Here is a 23,527-nt window from a genome sequence, read left to right as displayed (position 1 = left end):
CCAACCCCGACACCACCACTTTGATTGCTCCCTACATTGACGGAACATGGACGAATACAATCCGGCAAGATACACAGGTGGTACTGCTAACCGAGCTCGATTCTTCCATTTTATTTGGATACAGGCTGTACATGTCCGCAATGGCAAGGCCACCAGCGACCAGATCGAGGCGCTGGTCGACCGTCTTTTCGGCGAGGTGCAAGCTCCATCGTGCCTGCCTTCTACGATGGCATGCCCGTGAAGTGATAGACCTGCATGCAGACAGCCTCATCACGGTAAAGCTGCCTCACCAGCTATATGCTGCTACCATCTGCATCAGATTCACAGCAAGGCTCCAGAGCAGACACACTCCACAAGCATAGTCAGAAAGCGATTCAACATTCCTAAAACGAGATCAAAAACCATCTCGTCTCATCTACTACTCCCCGCTCTCACCCTACTTCAGAACAACAGGAAGAATAAACATATGAAATTCGTGGGTGTCTTCACCCTTTAAACGGTGCTTCCAGCCAAACCAAACCCTCCCCACACTAAAAGAATTACAATTGCAACATAACAAAAGCCCATCGTAGAAGTGAACCATGCATACCAATGCCCGCGAAATAATCAAAAGAGAAAAACGCCTAAACCCCTTCTTCTTCTTATCTGTAACTCGAACTTATCATCAATCAAAGTCTTAGCTCCGATAGGATAGTCTGAGCCATATTCTTGTACTGCCATGTACCCCCATCCACTTTCTTAAACTGGATGCCGTGCAGTGTTAGCAACGGGACCTTGACAATCAAGATCTCAAACACCAGACTCATGCTAGAGCCCATGTCGCTCTGCACCTGCGTCGATGTTTCGCCTGCCGCTAACGCGCGTCTTGGTCGTCGCTCGTCCCGTTCTTCGCTGCCGTCAGACTCGTCGGTATTCGTGTAGCTTTGGTCCGCAGGCGATGGTCGTGATCGCGATTTCGGTGTCCCGGGTGCTCGGTGGTTGTCTCGGAACTCGTCACGGTCTCTGTCGCCACCCATGAAGCCGCCGAAACTGATCTTTCTCTTGTGCCCTCCACTCGGTGGGGACGCTGGCGAATCCATGGGTTTGTTCATGTCGATGCTAGGTGCATGTCGACATCGGAAGCCACCTTTGACTTCGGTCCACTCAACACCAAGCTGGTCGAGCACCCTTATTAGATCATCCTGAATGATGGGAAGGGGCTTGGTGCTTGTCGTTGAGACGCTGAAAAGACCTTTGAGGAACACAGGCTTCACAGCATCTGGACTCCGACTAGCTTCTGCTTGCGCTTCTGCAAGCTCTGCATCTGTCTCTTCGGGTACATTGGCTTCCTTTGCTGCCTCCCTCTTCATCCTCCTCGCTTGAATACTTTCTCTCCGCGCATGGCCGAGCGACTTCGCCCGGGAAGCTTGCATGGGCCGTGGGCTCGAAGTGAGATCGTCAGAAGCAGCATCGTTGTTTGGTCGAACTTTATTCGCGCTCAACTCGGATCTATCTGTTCTGTCTGATCCACTCGTGGGCGGAGGGTTTCCAGGGTCTTCCGAAGATCGACCGCGTCGGCTGAGTCGTCTCCGGAGATCAGCCGAGTTGACGCTGGTGGAGCGACCGAGCGCCTTTAGTTTCCGCGCAGCGCTGTTGCCAGTGCCGGGAGGTGAGAGTAACTCGGGTTGATTGTTGGCGCTGTCTGGAAGATACGAGGCAGAACCTCCTTCGCGACCGCGCGGTCTTCGAATGCTGAAGCTCTTTCTCGGCACGGTGGCTGGCGCTGGGGCCGGTGCGGGTTCGGCGGGACTGGAAATTGCGACTGCTGGAGTTGGTGGAGGTAGGGGCTCAACGGTCCGGTCCTTCTCATGACTCCTGTACTTTCTGGTACTGAAGCGGCGCAACAGACCTACGGCAGCACCCTCTTTCTTCGGTTGCTCAACCTGAGGCGGCAACACCGGGGGCGGGTTATTTAGGTCGACTCGTTTCAGACCTTCGGTGATGTCATCTTCGCCGTGGGTCCTTGCTCTTGGTCGCGACCTTCCACCTGTGGGCTTTTCGCCAGCCATCTCGTAGGCAGCTGAGTTGGTGTACGCCGCTGGCGGTGGTGGAAGATCTGGCATCTTCAGAGGTTTCTCGTCCGGCTCCTGGGGCATGGCAACAGGACCTGGGTTGGCTTCCTGCCGTTCACGATCTCTCTTCTCCTTGACCAGGAAGTAGACCGAGAGGAGAGGACTGTATGCGTTGACTGGATCCATTCCCCGCTGGATGTCCTCGGACGACGACGCAGTCAACTGCTCTCGACTTCCGATTGAAGTGCGTCTTTTGTAAAAGTCGAATATGCCTTTCTTCTTCTCCGCTTCTGGTGTTTGTGCAGTCGCCTTGCGGGCGGCCGTTCGCACGGCGCGTTGGTATTCCTCTGACTGAATCACGCTGGTCAGTTGCGTCGTGATGTACTCCGTTGTACCGAAGTCGAATCCCTGCATCTTCTCAATAATCTCGCTGTCCAGAGGTAGTTGCACGGGTTCTCTGTGGGGCAAGTAGTTTTCGGGAGGGCTGTTGAATCCCTTGGTAAGCCAGGGATGGCTCATGATCTCCGAGAGGGTCAGTCGCTGGGTGGGGTCAGTTTGCAGCATTCGGTGGATGAGGTTGCGGCATTCTGGTGATGTTAGCTAGGTATGGAATTCTCAATTGGTGTAACATACCTGCGGACAGCCATGGGGGATAATCGACATGGCCCTTCTTGATCTTGGCATGGAGCTGCGGCATGCTCTGGTCATCGAACGGCACCTTGCCGCAGACCAAGACGTACAGCACAATGCCAAAACTCCAGACGTCGACCTCCGGGCCAGTGTATTGTTTGGCCTGGAGGAGTTCGGGGGCGGCAAAGTACAGACTTCCACAGAATGTCTTGAGCTGGTTCCTAGGCGAGAACAAGTTACTCAGTCCAAAGTCAATAATCTTGATGTCGCCCATCTTGCTGATAAGAATGTTCTCAATCTTGAGATCTCGGTGAACGATGCTGTTCCTGTGGCAGTAGTCCAGGGCGCTGGCAATCTGTCGAGCGAACTTGCGCGCCTGCTTTTCCTTGAGGCGGCCGTGGGAGATGATGTAGTCGAGCATCTGTCCACCATTGACGAACTCGAACATCATGTACCAGTGGAAGTTTGTGCGCACGACATCCTTCATGCCGCAGATGTAGGGATGGTTCAGCAGACTGACAATGGCCGCCTCTCTGGCGGTTCGGACTTCTTTGGAGTGGTCGGCTCGTTCGCGGTCGGCGGCGCTCTGGTGCTGGTCCTGGGACTGTCGCGGGACGATCTTGACGGCGGCCTGTTATGATTAGCACGTGTTTGAGTGTTTCTATATTGTAGCTGAATGCGCCATATTCATGCCCCACGTAAACAACCAAAGTACACACCTGCTCCCCGGTCTCGGCATTCTTGGCCAGCTTGACCTTTCCCATGCTGCCGGCCCCAATGGTCTTTCCGAGGGCCCATGTTCCGGTGCTGGGTGCGGTGATGGTGGTCCTGCGCTTGTTGACGGGCTGAGGCTGGCCCGGCCTGGCTTCGGCAGCTACGCCATTGACGGGCATTGCGGAAGTCGTCGACGCGTCAGACGCATACCGCGTGTGGCTCCGGCGGGTGGCTTCGGTGCGGCCTGGGTCTTCGCTGCGGCGTGAGGGCTGCGGTGACGGCTGCTCGTGGGCGACGTTGCTCTGCTCGTAGTCTCGGCGGGCGACGTTGGGGAGGCCGCCTGGCTGATGGCGGCTTGCGGGGGGCGCGCGGCTGGCGGTGGGCTGGCTCTGGCTCTGGGAGCGATGGGGGCGGTCGATGGATCTGCGCGACGAAGAAGAGGTGCGCACGACGGCGGGCGATGATGGGGCGGCGGCCGACATGGTGAATGCGCTGCCTCTACCACGGTTACGCGCAACGCAGGGAGCAGATGCGGGCCTCGATTAGCACAGACGCACTGGGCGTGGAGCGAGCGCAGAGCCGCAAGCAGCAAGGCTATCGTGACAATGTGGAGAGATTACTTTGTTGTCCTCGGTGGGTACTGCGGCGTAAGGGTACAAGAGGTTAGGGGCCGGTAGATGGCAGTTGCCAAACTTGGCACCGGCGTGTTGGTAGGCTGGTCTAGATAGGCGTCTGCTGGGACGGATGCAGAACACGGGTTACAGCAGAGAGATGCAGCATCGACGTCGAGAGAAGCATGTACTGCGCCCGCCCGAGTGCATGTGCTGTGTTGTTATGGCTATTTCTGGGCGGAGGTCAAACACGATAGCTCTCTCGCTCCACGCCTAGCTCGTCGCCCAACGCCAGGCCGCTGTCGTGGGGTAGGTTTTCCTTCGGGACAATGCGTCCACCCTGTTTCTGCGGTCCTCCTTGTCTTAATCCATACCTGCCAAAGAAATACCTCAGGAGGCACGCTTTTCTCTTTGTCGCTGCCTCAATCTCACAAGATTGCGCTCCAGCTGCTCTATCCATTGATCAGGGTCACAACGAGCTTAGCCGGCACCAGCCTTGCTTGCTCATTAGGCCGCTCGACCCAGGCGCGGCACTACATCATCGGGCCCACCCTGCCTACTAACTCCTTTGTCTTAGTCCAACGGCAGCCAGTCCAGTCACTTGAGCTGAGCGCTGCGAACTCTACCGACACGTGAAACTCACACCCGTAGACAACTGTCCAGTGTGCACTTTATAGTCCCCGTGCGGCTTGTTGAGTTGGCTGCCGGACGTGGTTTGACTGCGCTTGGTCGCTGGGTAAGCGTCCCTTAGCCAATAGCATCGCGGCTGATTAGTCACCCATCGGCCGCTTACTCGTGATCCGCTTCAACTTTCCCTCGCTTGGCTGGTGACTGCTTGACTGCTTGACGAACCCGGTCTACGGATTGCGTTAGCCAAATCTGGCTCAAGGAATCTGGTCCCGGAACATCTCCCACGTCCTGCGCAACTCCACTCCCGATACCTATCGCAATGGCATACAAGCGGCCACGCGCGCCTTCTCCGACCGGCGCTCAAAAGCGCACTCGCGGCGGACCGACAACCTACATATCTCTAGGTACCGGGCTTCCCGAAGAAGAGGCCGACGATGGCGCTTTTGTGCCCGTGTGGAAGCAGACTGTGACGGACGAGCGAGGTCGCCGGAGACTCCACGGCGCATTCACTGGAGGTTTCAGTGCAGGGTAAGTTTCCGAGCCATACCTTGACGAACGCAAGACTTCTTGACTATGCTAAGATACTTTAATACAGTTGGATCTAAAGAAGGATGGACCCCGAAGACTTTCGTTTCCTCACGCGCAGACCGCAAAAAAGACCAGCCCAATGGCCCGACCCAGCGAGCCGAAGATTTTATGGACGAGGAGGATCTGGCAGCAGCAGCCGAGTCGCGCCAACTGGAGACTGCGCAGAACTTCGCCGGCATAGGCGAAGCTGGACAAGCGAACGACGATGGACTATTCGGCCTGTTTGTGACCCAGGAGGAGACAATGGGCGTCAAGATTGCGCAGAAGATGGGCTGGCGACGAGATCAGGGCATTGGTCGCAAAGTGCGCCGGAATGCTGACCTGGAAGATGGCGCATCGGGACCCAAGGACGACGCAACTCATCTGTTTGCGCCTCAAGATGCTCGGATTATGACTTTGCCACGAGAAGAGGTGCGTCGCAAAGGCCTGGGATACACGTCGGAAGCCCGCTTGGGTGTTGTGGAAGAAGAGGCTGCGGATCGTCCATCCAAGTTCGACTTGCATTATCTTGAGGGTCCGAAGAAGGCATCGATTGTGAAGAAACCTGCGCCGAAGAAGTCTTCCTTTGGCGTCGGTGTGCTAAACGATACCGGCTCAGACGACGAAGACCCTTATGAACTAGGTCCAAAGATCACATTCAACAAGACCATAGGAAAGGAGAAGAAGGGGAAGAAGCCCAGTAAATTCGCCAAGCCCGGGGCAGGAGAGAAGCATGTCTTCGTCTCGAAGAAGAGTTCGTCCAAAGCCTTAGTCTCGCTGAGCAGGCCATCTATAGATGGGAGATCTCCGTTGAGTGGCTTCACGTTTGCGGCCGGCCTCACCGAACTCACCAGCAAGCCTAAATATCCTCCACCGAAGATACCTCCAGGTTGGAAATCTTCCAAAAGTGCCGCTCCCACTTCAGAATCGAAAGACTACCAATCTGTAGCAGACGCAGCGAAAGCATCAACGTTGGATGCTAAAGGGCGTTCGGCACTCTTGGGGGAGAAAGCTTTACCCGGAAAGTCCATCTTCGACTTCATACCCAAGGACGCCCGAGACCGGTTGGCTGCATTATCTGGTAAAGCCGATCTGCCCCAGGGCCTGGGAGAAGCTGCTCCTGAAGGACATTTGCCCGCAAGCAAAGCCCAACCAAAAGATCTGTGGAGTCTCGTGCCTGTTCTTGATAAGAGCGTGGCCGCTGCAGCACTTGCCAAGGGTGCGACGGGCTGGATGCCTTATGCTGAGGACATGCAGAAGCGTGCACGTTACGTCGGCTTCCTGGAGTTGAAAGCAGGACTGAAAGAGGACCTGCCAGAACGAAGGGAGGGCGTATCAGTCTCAGACTGGATCAAAGAGCTACAGGAGTTTGCACATGCTGCAGAAGTCTTCAAACCCACAACTGGCATTATGGCCTCCCGATTCACATCCGCGTCATCCTCAACCTTGAACGGAAACGACGGTGGAGCTGCGAATGCGAATCTTCTACAACAGCCAGCCGCAAAGCCAGAAGATCCCGCAGAGCAGGCAGCGAAGCTAGGCATGTACGGTCCCATGACTCGAAGTAGTTTCCCCTTCTACCCATCGCGACTCCTTTGCAAACGCTTCAACGTCAAGCCCCCGCCGGACATGCCACCGGAGTTTGATGCCGGTGAAAGCCACTTCAGATCGCAGACGGAAGAAGCAGTGTCCAAGTCGGCTATGGAGAAGCTGCAACATGAGTTCTTGACTAACGGTCCTGCGCTCCAGCGGCCGGCTTGGATGGGTCAGGCATCGGATGCTGCTGTCCCGGCTGTAGCTATGGCTACAGAACAGAGCGGACATGCAGCTGTGGACGTGGAGAAGAATGAGGCGCTTTCGAATGATCGGGCGAGTGAGGATGTTTTCAAAGCTATCTTTGGAGACGACGACGATGATGATGAGGACTGATGGAGGACCGAGTACGTGACTGATAGGCTTCTGGAGTCATGTCTGGGATGTATGGAGCGATGTATGACAGGGTTGAGAAGGTGCTACTTCGTAATATTGATTGAGCTTAAGATCAAGATAATGCGACATGATGAATGCGTTTCTGGCCAGTTGTTTTAATTTGGACAACGGACTTTCGGATTACGATGCTAACAATGTCTACGGAGTTCATGAGTTCATCAAGGATGCATCGTTGATAGACGCGGTACCAGACGCAAGCGAAAATATCACCGACTCGCCGAGGCTCGGAACATGTCGTCATGACACTTTTTCGCGTGAGACGGACAGACACGTTGTTACTCTCTCACCCTAATATTTGCGGCCAGTCTTCCAGGGCTGTTACCATGATGCGTATTGCAGCTTCAGATCTCTTGAAATAGGAATTGAATACTTGACGCCTCGGCAATGTCAGATGGCGCCCGCGGAAAGCGCTCGTCGTCCTACTGTAAGTGGAAAGAGCGAGGAGCATAATTGCTATTGCGACAGCTAGCGTATTGCAGTCACTAACAATTGCGCAGTCCACTTCTTCGCCGGCCTAAACTCAGGCATCCTGTCTGCCGTCCTCCTCCAACCCGCCGACCTCCTCAAGACCCGCGTCCAACAATCCCGCTCGAGCACCCTCCTCGGTACCATCCAGTCGATAGCCAGCGGACCAAACCCGATACGTCAGTTCTGGAGGGGCACATTACCAAGTACCCTGCGCACAGGGTTTGGATCTGCCATATACTTTTCTAGTCTCAACGCGTTACGACATAGAGCGAGTCTGGTCGCGGCGGGCAGCAGCGATGCAGCAGTCAAAGGCGCGGAGCACTCGAGCTCTCTGCCCAAATTAAGCAACACGGCGAATCTGGCAACAGGAGCCTTTGCGCGGACATGGGCGGGCTTTATCATGATGCCGATAACCGTACTGAAAGTGCGGTACGAGAGTAGCTTGTACTCGTACAATTCGCTCTTCACCGCATCTCGAGACATCTTCCGAACAGAAGGACTCAAGGGCTTCTTCGCTGGTTTCGGCGCAACAGCCGTTCGCGATGCACCCTACGCGGGTCTCTACGTCCTCTTCTACGAGCAGTCGAAACGGAAACTTTCTAGTCTCGCGACTAAGATTGAAGAGACGTCCGGCACCGCTACCAAGCTGTCTACCAGCACATCCGCGGGGATAAACTTCATCTCGGGTGTTGCTGCAGCGGGGCTGGGGACGACTATCACGAATCCCTTCGATGCTATCAAAACGCGCATACAGCTTATGCCTCATAAGTACGGCAATATGGTACAGGCGAGCAAGAAGATGCTTGCGGAGGAGGGCATGCGTAGCATGTTCGATGGACTCGGTATTAGGATCGCGAGGAAGGCGATGAGCAGTGCGCTTGCCTGGACGGTCTACGAAGAGCTGATTCGACGAGCGGAGACTCTGAAGGAAGTCGTCGAGGAGAAGATATAATTACGAACTGTACGATACTTGCATAGCCGGCGTTCGCTGGCGCCGACACTCGGCTAGACACCTCTTCGCTCACATGCACGTTGGAGTGTTCAAATGGAATAAACGATCTGCATCTTAACGTCTCTCACGGAATACCTATCTCGTCAAATTTCACACCATCTAATGAAGACCGAAAGCCTGGATTTTCGGACCGACCCTGACTGGAAAGGTGCGGCTGAAGAGCTGTGGCTATCGAAGACGATCTTGGGGCTGCTCTAGCCGAAAACGCGGCCCCGGGCACATGAAGGCTTACTCCGATCAGCTTGTTGGTCACGATACCTCGGCGGGTCGCACGCGAGCGGAGCTGTTTCAGGAGGCGCTGAAGCATGGAGAACATGTGTCTTGGAGCGCGCGTCAAAGGGAGATCAACGGAGTGGGAGTATCCACGAAGTTGACACTTGGAGATTGATCGGGTTACTTGATAGCAGCGCTGTACACTAACAAGGCTTACTTGATATGTCACTTCCGCCCCCAGCCTAGAGTAGATGGAGGCTTTGGCGCTTGATGGCGCTTGATTAGTGTTATTTTCGACATGCCCCACCAAACCATCACCATCCTCGTGCCGCTAGCTGGAGAGACCGAAGGATGTAGGGTAAAGCCGTCGCAAGAATCGCACACTGCAGCGCTACAACAGCGCAGAGGGGATGCAGGCATGTGGACGGCCTCCTACACTATCGTTGATAGGTCAAATATGCCTTCCGGCTGATTTGTGTTCACAAGACCGGGCGCATGAGGATGCCGCTAGTGATCAGGCAGCTTTCAGCCCCCATTCCAGCAAGAGGGGCGCAATTCCTTCAAGTTCTGCTGCAGCCGCACCTTTGCTGACATTTCCGCTTTCTTACGTTACCTTCTCTTTATACCGTGTCACCTCTGCTGCTGTGCCGCCCCCTCAGCGTCGACCCCGCTCTGTGTGTCCACGCCGCAACTGAGACCAACCCAAAGGTTTTGGATTGATTGCTCTGCTTTGTTCTCACTTCAAATTTCAGACCGAACAGTCGGGATAGTTTTCCTACTTTCCACCCGTCTTTTCAGCCTCTTCGCCCACTATGCCACGAGCATCCGACTGGGATCCTGGCAACTCGACGGATGATGAGTGGTACAGGCAGAAAATCACAAAGGACACTCTGAACATTCATACCCGTCATGTTCATCCCCCCGCACCCCGCCCCCCACCGCGGAGAGTCCAAGACGACGAGGTCTATCGTCCTGACTACGGTCGTCGCACGACAGAGTTTCTGGCTCCAGAAGTGCACTATACAACCGGTCTCCATCGAACTCGCTCACAAGGTCATGCGCCTGCTCCCAATGTGACAATTTACAACACCAGTCACCTGGATAACGATAGCCACCCCCGTATAAGCACTGAGCAGAAGGGTCAAGACGCCAGTCCTCGTGGCCGACGCATGCCTGGTGGGTTTGAGGACCTGGAAGATAACATCGCTGCGCTGCGAGCAGACATAAAGAAGGAGCATCGTTCGCGCTCTAGGCACGAGTATGAGCATCAACGTGCTCCCGAGCCGAACTACGAAGACAAGATCAAATTGACGCTTGCCGAACAGCGTCTCAGAGACCTTGAAGATAGACTTGAGAGGGAGCGCCAGGAGAGATACCATCATCATTCGCCAGACCGTAGTTACGAGGACAAAGTCAAGTTGACACTTGCTGAGCAGCGGCTTCGGGACGCTGAACAGCAACTCGAAAGGGAAAGACGTCATCACTCGTCAGATGGCTACAAGGATAAGATACAAGAGGCACTAACGCAACAACGCCTTGAAGAAGCCGAGGAGAAGGCTGAACGAGAACGTTGGGAGAGGGAAACCGAGAGACGGGAGGAATTGGCCAGGCGCAGGGTTGAGCTTGAGTTCATCCATGACAGAAGGGACCGTGAGCAAGAAGCGGAAAACATCAAGAGAATGGAGGAGAGTATGCGTCGCGATTGGGAGTTGAAGCGAGAGAGGGAAGACCGAGATCGCGAGCGACGCGATATCGACGAGGAGAGGAAGAAAGCTCAAATCATCGCCGAGAACAGGGCGAAGATGTCTAGAGAGCAAAGGGAGGCTGAGGAACAACGCGATAAGATGCTTGCTAAACTAGAAAGGGAGCAGAGAGAGCAGGATGACGAGCGCAAGCGAATTCTCGCCGAAGCCAAGCTCAAGCAAGCCAGAGAGCAACGCGAGGCCGAGGAACAGCGTGAGAAAATTCTATCTGACATGGAGAAGAAGAAGAAGCGAGAGAACGAAGAACGCGCGCGCATCATTGCGGAGAACACGGCTAAGCTTGAGAAGGAGGCACGTGAGCGTGAACTCAAGGAAAAGGCGTTTGAAGAAGAGCGCAAGCGAATCATCGCTGACAACGAAGCCAAAGTAGCCAAACAGGCAAGAGAGGCAAAGGAAGCTCAACAGCGTGCTGTCGATGAATACCAACGGAAGAAGGCCAAAGAAGAGGCCGAAGCTCAAGCAGAGAAAGACCGTATCATCTACGAGTACGAGCGCAAGAAGATTCTCGACGCCGACAAGGAGAAGCGAGCAAAGGAGGAGCTCATCATGAAGCTCAAACTCGAAGAGGAAGAGCGAAAGCGCAAGGAAAAGGAAGAATTCGACGCCTTCACGCGAAAGCAGCAAGCGGCAGAAGAAGCAGAGAAGCGGAAGAAGGAGGCCCAGGAGAAGGAGCTCGAGGAGACGATGCGCAAGCGACTCGCTCAGTTCGGCTTTCAAGACAACCAGATCCAGGCGCTCGTCAACCCGGACAAGCAGCGAGAGCTTCAAGCAGGCATGATGCCTAACCATCCTCTCCATCCAATCGCTCCTCCTGCGCCTCCGCCACCACCGCACCACCACCACTCTCATTCTCACTCACACTCTTCTTCGCATCAGATCGCCATTGCACCGCCGCCTACTTACGCCAAGGTACACAGAAGCCATCTCGACGTGGAGACGCTGCACTACTACGACATCCCCTACGAATTCGATGTTGTAAGTTCCCATCCACCAATCCCATTATCTGACACCAAGTACTATACTAACATGATTTACAGAACCCCGAATACATCATCGTCCTCCGCGAAATGTCCCAACGCGAAACCGACATCCTCTTCGAGCATACCCGTCGTCTGCGCACTGGGCACGGTAGCAAGTTGTTTATTGAATCGGAAGGAAGGGATAGACACGGTAAGAAGGAGTATGCTTTTGTGAGGAAGAAGTCGAGGTCTAGGTCGAGGAGTGTGGTTGGGGGTTCGTCTCGTCAGGCGAATATTAGTCTGGGGGAGATGTTTTATGGTAGATGAGGGGGTTGAAATGGGGTTTTATGGTGCGTTTGTGTTTTGGAGGTGTTGGTTTCTCTTTGCTCATGACGACATATACCAATCTTCTCTCTAGGATTTTATACATATACATAGGTACCTTCGCTTGGTTGGTCTGTTACGTAGTTTTCTATGCATGGTTTTGAATTACCGTCTATCTCGATTGGAACGCATGTTACTCGACCTATCTGACTCGCCCATACTGCTGTGTAACTCTCCGCGCATGTTCGTGCGTCTCAACGACTTCCAGCTCTTCACCGGTGTTGTGCTACGTCGATTCGGGTCTACACTTTTTGGACGGACAGTGCTGATCTTCTAATCCATTCCAGCTCGAAGACGTGCGACTTAAATAATGCCACGCGCGATCTTACCAACTGCCGCTTTCACAGTATTTGGGAAGTGAAGAGTGTAGCACGTGCTTGTGCGTCATCCATGGATCGCACCTGCCTGACAGCTCTAGGGCTGACGCGTGGGGCCCACTCACGCCTCTTGCCTCGGCATGCGGTCGGCTTCTGATCTCCGGGAACATGACGCTCAGTTGCCGCAACACCATCACTCCGACAGACTCTTTCACACTTTCCTTGTAGCATGCGTTGATACCCCTCTTAGTGTACTTTTTCGCTTTCTATATTCGACATGGCGGAGCTTTGTGGGCCTTCAAATGCCCTGCAAAACTTCCAGAAGCACACGACCGTAGACCGGACGCTTCAGCAGGACCGCTTGGTCGGCAGACATTCACCGGCGCAGGTTTGTAGTTATACTCGAAAGCTGCGCTTCGCCATCTAAATTGTAGCAGGGCTTCAGATCATCTCCGGGACCTAATGTAGGCGCGTTAGACAACGAGTTTGAAGCCTTTCAAGCCGGCGGCCGGCCTCTTCCAACACAAAACTTCCAACCGTTCGATCCACGATTCGCGCAACCTCCTCCCCAGTTTGCGCAAGCTCCACAAGCACCCGAATGGGCGGCCGACTTTCAACGCTTGAATGTTAGCAGTCCGCCGCCACAAACGTTGCAGCAACAGCGACAGCAGCCGGCGAGCGCAGCATCAGCATGGCATCAGGACTTCTTGAGGCAACAGGCCCCTGTCTCGCAGGCGCCTGCGTTACAGCAAACCCCGTATGGAGGCATGTCAGGATACAACATGGGTGGATTTGGTGGACAGGCATACATGCAGACCCCGACTTTCCAGAACGCCCAAGTCTCAGAGGTCGCGCAAGGAAAGCAGCGCGCCCAGGATGACGTACCAGCGTTCGACGAGGCGGCTTTCGAACAAGCATTTGCGCAGGCGCAACAAGACATGATGGAGACGGCAGAGGCAGAGCAAGTACACACACAGCCAGCGCAAGAGGCGCTGGATCTGGACCGGCCGGGTGAGATGGATCCTCTTCTTCAACGGATACGAGAAACGCGGCCAGGTGTGTAGTGTCCGTCAAACCAACTACGAGTGCTGACTGTGAGCTTAGCTGTCTACTCCGCCATCCAAGTCTGGAGCGAAACCGGTCTCGGGCGAACCGACGAAGCAGTAGCCTACCTCGAGAACATGGATCGCCTGGAGAAGAGCGGTACTCTGGTCCAGGACGCGAACGAAGGGAAATGGATTGTCGATTCTCTTCAAAGAATCGTAAATCGTGATGCCCCTCAAGAAGTCAAGACGCGCGCCGAAGAGCTCATCAAGGCCATCAACCAACGCCTCATGTCGCAATACCCACTCGGCTCACGCGTCCAGATGAGCGAAGAGCAAATATGGCAGGATCTAGAAGCAGCAGGCTACATGCGAACCCCAGAGCCGCTACAACACTTCGAACAGAAACCAGAAGAAGAGCAGAAGCAAGAACAACCGCCAAGAAACGAAGACGATGAGATGGCGGCAACAGCAGGCCGGTTGCTAGAGCGCGTAGCAGACAACACAAGCGAGAAATTCCAGAACTCACAATTTCTGGGATTAATGCGCCGCCTGCGAGACCGCGAAGTAAGAGTACAAGAGGACAAGATCGTCGAAGTTGATGCCAGCGCTCCACAATCACAGTCACAGCCAACAAACACAATGACCACGCCCCAAACCACCATCTCCCAGCAACCACAACCTCAAACCCAACAACAACCACCCTCATCAACGCAAATCCCCGAAATCGACCCCACAATCCTCTCCCACGCCGCCACCGACTTCGAAGCCCCAATCTACTACGGCGAAGAACCGCAACAACCACAGCAGTATGCCCAGCCTCCTCCTTCCTCCTCCCCACATAATCCTCTGCGGGAGTCCCTAATAGCTGATGAGATTTCAGAACAATATAGATATTACAATGTCCATGCCGCTTATCACCGGTGAGACGATGTTTACAGATACGGATACGGATACTGCGAATGTGGATTTGAGGAGGGAGGGGACGGCGCGGTTTATTCCGCAGGACGAGCAGGATGAGGATCTTTGGAGGGATACTGTGGTGCCGGGGAGGGATCCGGTGACGAGGGTTAGGGGGTCTGGGTAGATGGTTATGGTTTGGGCGGACTTGGGAATATGCATCTAATAGTGGATGTATATGGGACATTTAGCGTTTGACCATCATCATTCGCATATTGAAAGCACAATTCCACGGGCGCAAGCTCATCCACTGCATCACTCATCAAGACCGCTAAGCTCTCAAACGACTTACTTCCACCCACTATTCTACCTTCCCTTCACCTTCTCCATCCCCCTCTCCGTCTCCCACCGCTCCCTCATCACCAGGCACCCAAATCCCCACCCCCTTCTTATCCACCCTCATCCCCTCCGTCCCCTGCACCTTCAACGTCTTATTAAAGTACCGATCCGTAACCTTCAGATTCGGCAAAATCCAATCCCCTTCCACATTCGACAGCAAATTATACCGTACCGTCTGCCGACTCATAGGCAGCAGATGCAGCGTCCGTAGTTTAGGTCCGCTGAAACCAAAGTCCTCACTGGCTTCCATGGCGAGCTCGAAAGTGAGGAAGTGCATGGTGGGGTTTTCGAGGACGTAGTCGAGGTGGATGAGTGAGGGGGTCGTGGGGGAGAGATGGTGGGAAGCCAGGACGCGGGGTTCCGAGGAGGGGATCTGGATGCGCGGGATGGGGAGGGAGGATGTTACTGGGGAGGCGGTGGGGTCGGACGTTCGCTTCCATGTTATGTTTAGAGTGGTGTCGAGGGCGGTGGAGCGACGTTCTTCGAGGTTGTTCTTCCGGATATCCAGACTGAAGCCCCATTCGCTGAGGACCTGGGGTTCCATGGGAGTTTCTGCAATGCTGAATTCTTTCGTGACGTCGCATGTTGCGCCACCGTGGATGCTGTGGACTTGGACGGCTAGGTCGCTGACGATGAGCTGTTCGTCGGCGAAGGATGCGACTTTGGCTCGTAGTCCCCATTTCTGTGCGATACCGAATGCATCGGGCGATTCGGGGTTGACGTTGCTTTCGGCTTCTTGGAGCTCGAAGTAGCTGGGCCATGGGTCGGGGTGCACGCGTGCCATGAGGTCGTAGCTCGCTTCGAAGGGCGCGTTGAAGACGAGATCGGCGACCATGATCTTGGATATGGGTATGTCGCGGTCGCTGAGGAGGTGGTATAGTACCTTGACTTCCAAGGCGTAGTCTGCTGGATCTGCGGGTGCAGTGAAGCGGATTCTCTCTGTCGTCCTTGCACCTTGGGCCAGCTTCCCTACTACATGGCCTGGCAGGTCTACATCTGTTGAACCGTCGAGCGCTGGCGGAACTTCCTTCATGGGTGACTCTGCCGGACGCTCAACCCAGGTGTAGCTCAGAGTGTCTTTGGAGCGACCCAATAATCGCACCTCAAGGACAGCTTCAGTGTCCTCTTCTTCTTGGTTCAGAATCTCTATTGCCAGCGTCACTGACTCGTCTGTGTAGTACTGGTTGCGAACGTCCGGTAGGTTGATTTCCATCTTTGGCGGTTTGGGTAGTATGTGCACCGACATACCAGATCCATGCTTCAATGATCTTGATTTGATCTTGGTATCTGACTTGATCCACCAAACCGGATGAGTTGGAGTCTCTGGATCTGTGTCTGAGCAAACGAGATCAAACTTTTCCGTGCTGATGCCGAAGACGCACGCGACAACATCGACATCCCCAGACTCGCGCAGAATGAGTGGCAGACTGTACACTTTAGTCTGCCCCGGGTGGAGCGTCAGATCAGCTGTTCCGGCCCAGCGTGGCTTTCCGGTAGCGGAGTGAGTCTCTTCTAATGTGCAGGTGTACATGATTGAGGTACTTCCAGAGGGTTCGTCGGCGTTGTGATTCAAGCGGACTTCAGCCAAACCACCATTGAACTGATATCGGAGAAAAGATAACGTGATAGGTGCGGAGCCTGATCGAGCATTGGAGCTGATGGCAAGTTGTGCATGAAGGGGTTCGCCAACATTACCTTCTGCTTCAGCAAAGGCGAAGGACGTCGACACTGCAAGGTCAGCCTTTAAATTTTGGAAACGAGTTTCGCACTTACAGCAGGATATGTGGTCTTTAGCATTTAGACTCACGCTCACCTTCTCGGCAGTCGCATCCGAGAAGACGTCCAAACATGTCATCAAGTCGTACTTGTATTTTGTCTTGCCAGGGATCGCTGGTGGCTGTTAGTGAAGCTTCGTGTGAAAGGCGAATAACACTGACTTTGACTATACAGCTCCCACTCCGTTGCAACATATGATTCTCGGCTCTGTACTCGCAGTGCGCACTCATGCAGAGTCCATACTACCTCCGAAGCTAAGCTCCACCATCCTTCTTTCCGCCATGCCATTGTTTCCCAGAGTGATCGCAGTACTTTGAAAGCATCGTCAAATCTTTTCACGTGTAGCAATGTTCGAGCCACCTCGAGTTGCAACTGATCTACTTTCCGGTGTTGTCCCCGAGCTCTAAACTCAGCTATCGCAGCATTAAGCTTGGATGAGATATCTTTCCAGTGCTCGAATCCGTTGCCGATACCAGGTACAGGATACTCTTCGTGGGGTTGCGGAACGAGGTAGTGGTCGTATATCTGATTCCGAGCGGAGACCTTGGCGGCAGGAGACATGCCTGGCGGTGTTCTGTCTTCCTCTGGCATCTCTCTGGCAAGGATGTAACGCCTCTTTGCGTGGTCACTGGCAATCTTGTGCCAATATCCGGCATGATGTAATAGTTCCCATGGTGGTAGTCTTTCTCCTACCGGGAACTGCTTTTCGGGCTGAGAGTATAGCGAGTTAGGGATGTCTGGCAAGGGATCTGTGTCCGGGATAGGATCTCGTATCTTGAAGACTGGCAATTCTGTTCGTCGTACCGTCTCAGCCATCACTTGGGCCCATGTAGATTCCCAAGCTTGCCAGCCATAGTTGTTAGTACCCTTGCCCCGGCGATCGAGCACGTCTTGTAATTTCCACTTGTATCGTAACCAAGACTGGACCGCGGAAGTAGGGAAATTGTTCCATAGTTGACATCGAATGTGCCGTAGTGCGATGATATCTGCTAGCAATCGTATCTCGTCCCATCTTGGAGACCAGCTTGCCGTTGTTTCAAACAGACCCTCGGCACCAAACAATGCCTCCAACGCAGCCCCGTAGTGCCGCTGTGCAGCGTCCATCTCCTGGCGAAACTCGGCAAGGATACCAAGCTTGAAATCATAGCGAACACCCCATCCAGGATACGACAGTGTTTGGGATGTGCCTCGTGTCGGTGGAGCTGTTGGAGGAGGAATCGTTCCTCGCCCCTTCTTCCTCCGCGCATGTTTTGTGAGGTCTCGGTAATACTCGACACAGACAGGTTGTAGTATGGCAAGGATAGAAGTGACGAATGCCTGCAGTTCGACCTTGGACGTCCTGGGAGGCAGAAAGAAGAGTGAATTCTTTGGATCCAAGCCCGTAGCCCGCCGTATCGTCGCCAGTCGCTCTTCGATGTCTGGTGCTTCGATGATAGTCTTGTCACTCAGCAATACCACAACGTATCTTGTTCGGTAGTCTGACTTTTGTATCTGGCTCTTGATCTTGTTGATGTCCGTCTTCAGCTGATTATCGTGCAAGCTGTTCGTAATGGGGTCTGTGGTGAAGTTGAAGAAGGAGACGAATACGGAGGGAACGTAGTGCTGGTGTTTGGCGACCCAGGCAGGAGCGATGACGCCGTCGGGGAAGGAGGGCGACGCTGGAGAGAGGGGAGATATGGGCGAATGCAGGACCCATGATGTTGCGGCTGCGATGGTGGGACTACCTGGAGGGGTTGTCTCGGAGTTTGAGGGCGCATCTGCCTTTTTCGGGGGCAGTTGGAAGTTCTAGCAAACATCAGCCCATGGCTCCTTCCCGTGGCATAATCGCAGGCGCATGTACCCTTCCTACACTCCGTATCCTGAAGCCATGCGTAATGCCTCGGCGACTAAAGTCGCGCCCATTCCACGGCGCATTCGTGCCGTCTGCACTCAGAAACTCTTGGAGTAGTTCATTTGCCCGTTCACCTTCTGCAGGTGGTAAGTCTGAGCTGATGTTCGTAACAGCGCGTCCAGGAAGCACATGCTGAACCGATGGAGGGGGATCGGCCTCTTTGCTGGTCGCTAGGCCTGAAAGGACGATAAACGGTAGGTTGTGCGCAGTGAAGTCTGATGGGTATGCCTCCATTATAACTCCATGCCCGAGTCGCGTGGTTTCCAGCTTGTATCTCACAAGCGTGGTGTCGACGTGATGCTGCTTTTCGGAGTTGGGGGATAGCGGAAGTGCTGCGGAGTGGATTTGCTCGTCGCACGAGAATCGCAAAGCCAGACGTGGGCTTCCTAGGTGCTGTATCGGATTGGCGATATCAAGCGTGTTTGTGGCAGCATGGAGATAGTGTACAGATTGTTCGCGGCTTCGTCATCGATGGTCGCGGGTCGACACATGGGCGCGGGAAGCTAGCTGAACCCTTGCCATGCACGTTCTCTATGCCGCCCGATCCCTCCACACTTTCTCTCCGACACTCTACAGCTATACTTTTGCAATCCAGCTTCGCCGCTACGCGTATCCACACCTCCAAATACCTTTGACAGCGCAACAAGTCGTTGTACTAGCTGAACGCGCTCGTATCGATACTCCGCATCTTCACCACCTTACGCTCGCGCTGGCCAGAGGCCCTGACGCCATGGCGGGCCAACAGCAGCAGATTATGGATACCATTTTCAGCATGAAGAGGAAGATGCTGCGAAAAGACGACTGTAAGCTCATTCCTACCTCGACACAGGCACAGCTAACACTGCGCAGCCGACACAGAAGACTCCGAAACACCCTTGAACAGCAACAAGCAGGATCTGAGGCGCAAGGTCCATTATGCGCGCGCCAGCGACCCAGACTTCCTCTCTGACCCGCGACCGTACAAGAAGGTGCGTCTTGGCTTGTGCGACTCGGGTGTCGACTGTAGACTGACGCCTCCAGCGCATTGAGCACGCCGGCTACCACAGGTCCATCCTACAGCGCAACCCTCCACGATACGATGCGGACGGTGATGTCGTCGAAGTCGAAGAAGATTACGAAGACGAGGAAGATGTGGAGGCTGTCGAGGAGAATCCCTACGGCAACATACAGCTCGAGAGTCTTCTTGCGCCGCTCACCTCTGCCGCCGACCTACCCAATCACCCTGCCCTGAGTGTAGCATACTCCTCTCGGCATCTCACAGACCTCGCGACCGAAGCTGGAGCCCTTTCTCGAAAAGAGCAGGTCACTAACGCGCGGGCGAAGACTCTTTTCGTGAAATTACAGGGCGACTCCACGTTTGCGCCAGCTGCCCTGGCTGCCATGGGAAGGGCACCATTCCAGGAGCCATGGGCTAGCAGCGCAAATGGGCGCACGGGCGAAGGAGAGCAGCAACAACCCCACGATGCGGACATGCGCGAGACCATAGAAAGTCCCCATGACGTAGACATGGAGGATGCAGGCCAGCCAAATGGCACTAGCCGACAGGCCGAGACCAACGGCGATACGAGTTCAGAAAGGGTCAATGGCGCACATCCTGTGACCAACGGAACGCACGCAGGAGATGCAGAGCAGGCGCAAGAGAACGGAGAAGGAACGCCCGAAGACGCGTCTGATACCGCGTCGCAACAGACACACAGGATGACGACGCGCAGACGAGCACAGGCGCACGCAGCTTCGACTCCCTCCCCACCTCATTCACCCTCGAGTGGTGTCGGCGCAATACATCCTCTCTTCATACATCCGTCAGATTCGTTGCCAGACCGCGACTTTGGTCTTCCACCCAACGAAGCCGAGGAAACACGCATGCTCCTCATGGCCTACGTACAAAAACAGGAGGAGGTCGCACGGATAACATCCGACTTGTACCAAGGCCTGCTACAAGCCGACCGCATGAGGCAGGATGTATACAAGTGGTCAAAAGCGGAAGGCCATGTAGGAGAGATGAGCGATGGCGAGGACTGGTATGACCCCGAGGAGTGGGAGTTGGATGGTGAACTCGCAAAGGGTCGAGATGAAGAGGAGGACGATACAGCCGTGGCTGGCAAGAAGAGCACAAGGCAACGGCGGAAGCCGGACAAGGATGATCGATAGACTCGATTGCTGAAGCGGCAGGCCCCACGGACGCACCCTGAGTATTATCGTTGCGCGGATCCGTAAGACACGAATTCATGCTACGTTCTGGTTAGGACAGAATTTACACGAGTTGGGTTGCTCTTGCCTCAGTGAGCGGACCACGTGCTTTCGCGTCAACATCGTGCTTTCCATCCGCCGACGAAACTTCCTCCACTTCACAACCGCCACTCGCCATGGAGTACGTTCTGCGTTGCAATGAGCTCAAGTGTCGATCGCAGCTGCATGAACGCGCCGTGGTTACTACGTGCAGGTTTGTCCATCTCACCTGCCTCTGACGCTCTCGCTGACAATCGCATAAGTCACGTCTTTTGCAGCAATTGCGCAGATGTCACCGGGCTGTCGAGGTCTACGAACGCGCATCGAACTTGTCCAGCATGCAACTCCTCGCTGCACAACCCCGACGATGTGGTTGTGGCTGGTCTCAACCCATCAGAAGACTACAAGACGTCGGTACTTAGCGGCCTGAGTCCAACAATCATCATGGAGTGTGCCAGTCGTGGCTTGGCGTTCCATAGCTATCAGACGTCGCAGGAGATCATCTATCAGGAGCACCTCGCGAAAGGCTTGACTGGCAAGTACGATACGCTCAGTCAGCAGATGGATCAGCTCGTGCACGATGCGAATTCGCAGATCAAGGCATTGCAAGACAAGATGCAGGGTTGGTCATACCCTCTTCCTCTGAATGCTCCATTACTAACACTTCCGTAGCCATGCAAGCCGAACAGGAGGATCTCGAGGACAAAAACCATCAACTTCAGAAAGCGTTCAAAGAGAAGACGAAAGCGCATGCGCAGACCCAAGCGCACTACCAGCAATTGAAAAGTAAGGTCATGGCAACGGAGGTAGCTCATGCTGCTGGTGATGAGGCGGCGTACACGATCCAGACTGCTCGTGGAGACCGGTTCATCGACCGCCTTCCTGGCACGCGGACCGGAACGGCCAACTACAGTCAGATAAACATGTCGCAGCAGGCCGGTGGTGGTAGACCGCACAACAGAGACTTTAGTAGGAGTTCTGGGAGCAGTGGACGGCAGCAGCAGGGCGGTGTCCATCTCGGGCCTCCTTTTGATCCGCAGCTGCAGAGACGGGGATTGGGTGTGAGGAACAATACTGGTCGTGAGTTGTTTTCCTTTGAACGTAGAGAGCATCGCGCGCTGACACAGTGAAGATACAGCTCCAGTCGGGACGCCTTCGCAAGCTCATAGAAGTCAGCTTCCAGTCCTCGGTGGTTCACGCCAGCCTCCTCCGTACTTGAATCAGGATGCGCATTCCTCGTACCAAAACTCGCCCATGACCAGGCAGCCTCTTGCCAGTGGTGCGCGTGGTCTGGGCAACTTCATGCTTGGCAAGTCGTCAAGGAGGACTGGTGGTACCGCCAATACTGGTCCGCTAGGAAGATGAGATGAGGGGTGTGTGTCGGGTGTTGCCGCGATGGGGCATGGGAACTGAACATGGCGGAGGAACGGGCGACCCCTGTGTTTGACATGTGCGATGTGATGCATGCGTATACATCCGGTCTGCTATGCCATCATATTATGCAATATCCATCCCGCTGGTAGACATATCAAATCAAAAATACTAGACTAATGCTTTTGAACCCATGCTTGTCATCGGTACCCTTTCATGATCCGCACCTTCGTCGCAATGTCGGGCACACCGACTTAACGTTGGTTATAATTTTGCCTACTTCATCTTGTAAGTGAGGCAAAGCACTCAGTCAGGTATTGTATTTCTTAGCTTCGCATTACTTCCCCATCCATGTCTAGTGGCTGCTGGTTGATCGGCATGGTAGTGTCAGGCCTACTACGAGTTCTCCAGGCCCCCGGGTCCCATTATTCGCAACTCCGCTCCCACCTCATGCAAGCAAGAAGCTAAACAGGTCTGCAGACTACATTACAACAAAAACTTGCAAAGTAGGTGAGCTGACGTTAACGTAGGCTCCAGGGTGTTTAGCCTTTTCCTGGGTTGGCATGCTCCCTAAAAGGTTTGTCTGGGCCTTCACTCTCGATCTCAGGTACTCATGCGCTTTGTGGGATATCATAAGGTCTAGGGATGATCATGTAGTTACTAGTCTTTCGCAGAAGTCTCTCAACTGAGCTAAAACCTCTACAGGAAAGCTGTCTGATACAATTGTGAGACTGAATATCTTCGAAATCAAAGGTGAAATATTTGACGAGCGTTGATCACGGGCATTCGGCGCTTACCGTATCCACTACCACTACGTACTGTTGTTGGAGGTGGAACCGAATGCATCCTTCCTATACCGAAAGAAATAAGCGTTGGCCTTAGGGTGCTTGTTGCAACTTCAGACCAAGGCTACTGACAGCAATGATGGGTCATACAGCCAACACGCATCGCACGGGCATATCTGGGACAATGGAATGAAGAATTGGTAGACGATCGATCGAGATGACTTCCATCACGACGGTAAGAGCTTTCAACACTCTCCTGCCGCACTATCGAACCAACCTCGACACCTCCATAAGGGTTTTAGGGCTCGCGCGCAATAGTAGAACTAGCGTTTAATAAGTAAGACAGAACAGAAGCCTTTTTAGAGCAAATTGCTAATAACATACTTTTAGGTATAAAATTTAAAGCTAATTAGCATTATTTATAGTATAGAAATAGTATATAATATAAGAGCGGGCATGTAAAATAGTAGAGGCTAGAAATACAAGAATATTAAAATGCGTGTATTTTAAAATAGTTAGAAATAGTTAACTATTAAAATAACTTCTATATTAAATAGTGTATAATAAAGATAATAAGTAATATAAATATAAACTAATAAAATAAGCTTAACGTGTAATATATTACTAAATAATTATTATTATAGAAAGCTATCTTACTTCTATATATTTACACTACTTAAAAGAATAATAATATACTTTTTAATATAAATCTCTTTAGAGCTAAAAGTATACGTATAATCTAAGTATTATAGTGTTAAGTATTTCTATCTAGTTATAGTTCTACACTATACTATAGCTTATAGTTCTAGCTCTAAAGCTACTTAG

The 23,527-nt window shown here is 53.6% G+C and overlaps 8 protein-coding genes across 8 annotated transcripts; 6 read left to right on the top strand and 2 right to left on the bottom strand.

Moving 5' to 3' along the window:
- Positions 1–668: 668 nt before the first annotated feature.
- Positions 669–3,574, bottom strand: J4E83_009918 (uncharacterized protein; the record flags this gene model as incomplete). The annotated part of the gene is made up of 3 exons (XM_049336802.1): positions 669–2,638; positions 2,685–3,312; positions 3,401–3,574. 3 exons carry the CDS (start codon positions 3,572–3,574, stop codon positions 669–671), a joined length of 2,772 nt encoding a protein of 923 aa, XP_049184084.1.
- Positions 3,575–4,955: 1,381 nt separating this feature from the next.
- Positions 4,956–7,132, top strand: J4E83_009917 (uncharacterized protein; the record flags this gene model as incomplete). The annotated part of the gene is made up of 2 exons (XM_049336801.1): positions 4,956–5,164; positions 5,218–7,132. 2 exons carry the CDS (start codon positions 4,956–4,958, stop codon positions 7,130–7,132), a joined length of 2,124 nt encoding a protein of 707 aa, XP_049184083.1.
- A 444-nt stretch (positions 7,133–7,576) lies between these two features.
- On the top strand, positions 7,577–8,612 carry J4E83_009916 (uncharacterized protein; the record flags this gene model as incomplete). The annotated part of the gene is made up of 2 exons (XM_049336800.1): positions 7,577–7,616; positions 7,690–8,612. 2 exons carry the CDS (start codon positions 7,577–7,579, stop codon positions 8,610–8,612), a joined length of 963 nt encoding a protein of 320 aa, XP_049184082.1.
- A 1,085-nt stretch (positions 8,613–9,697) lies between these two features.
- On the top strand, positions 9,698–11,934 carry J4E83_009915 (uncharacterized protein; the record flags this gene model as incomplete). The annotated part of the gene is made up of 2 exons (XM_049336799.1): positions 9,698–11,623; positions 11,686–11,934. 2 exons carry the CDS (start codon positions 9,698–9,700, stop codon positions 11,932–11,934), a joined length of 2,175 nt encoding a protein of 724 aa, XP_049184081.1.
- Positions 11,935–12,585: 651 nt separating this feature from the next.
- J4E83_009914 (uncharacterized protein) lies at positions 12,586–14,244 on the top strand (the record flags this gene model as incomplete). Its single annotated transcript, XM_049336798.1, has 4 exons — positions 12,586–12,696; positions 12,746–13,364; positions 13,413–14,160; positions 14,235–14,244. 4 exons carry the CDS (start codon positions 12,586–12,588, stop codon positions 14,242–14,244), a joined length of 1,488 nt encoding a protein of 495 aa, XP_049184080.1.
- Positions 14,245–14,612: 368 nt separating this feature from the next.
- J4E83_009913 (uncharacterized protein) lies at positions 14,613–18,551 on the bottom strand (the record flags this gene model as incomplete). The annotated part of the gene is made up of 4 exons (XM_049336797.1): positions 14,613–16,378; positions 16,424–16,540; positions 16,588–18,211; positions 18,267–18,551. 4 exons carry the CDS (start codon positions 18,549–18,551, stop codon positions 14,613–14,615), a joined length of 3,792 nt encoding a protein of 1,263 aa, XP_049184079.1.
- A 496-nt stretch (positions 18,552–19,047) lies between these two features.
- J4E83_009912 (uncharacterized protein) lies at positions 19,048–20,468 on the top strand (the record flags this gene model as incomplete). The annotated part of the gene is made up of 3 exons (XM_049336796.1): positions 19,048–19,120; positions 19,167–19,285; positions 19,338–20,468. 3 exons carry the CDS (start codon positions 19,048–19,050, stop codon positions 20,466–20,468), a joined length of 1,323 nt encoding a protein of 440 aa, XP_049184078.1.
- Positions 20,469–20,732: 264 nt separating this feature from the next.
- Positions 20,733–21,676, top strand: J4E83_009911 (uncharacterized protein; the record flags this gene model as incomplete). Its single annotated transcript, XM_049336795.1, has 3 exons — positions 20,733–20,760; positions 20,884–21,168; positions 21,219–21,676. The coding sequence occupies 3 exons, from the start codon at positions 20,733–20,735 to the stop codon at positions 21,674–21,676; spliced, it is 771 nt and encodes a 256-aa protein (XP_049184077.1).
- Between the last annotated feature and the right edge of the window lie 1,851 nt (positions 21,677–23,527).

The sequence above is a fragment of the Alternaria metachromatica genome, assembly GCF_023757995.1.
Source record: "Alternaria metachromatica strain BMP 0045 chromosome Unknown scaffold_38, whole genome shotgun sequence".
NCBI lineage: Eukaryota > Fungi > Ascomycota > Dothideomycetes > Pleosporales > Pleosporaceae > Alternaria > Alternaria metachromatica.
This window is presented reverse-complemented; position numbering and strand designations above follow the sequence as displayed.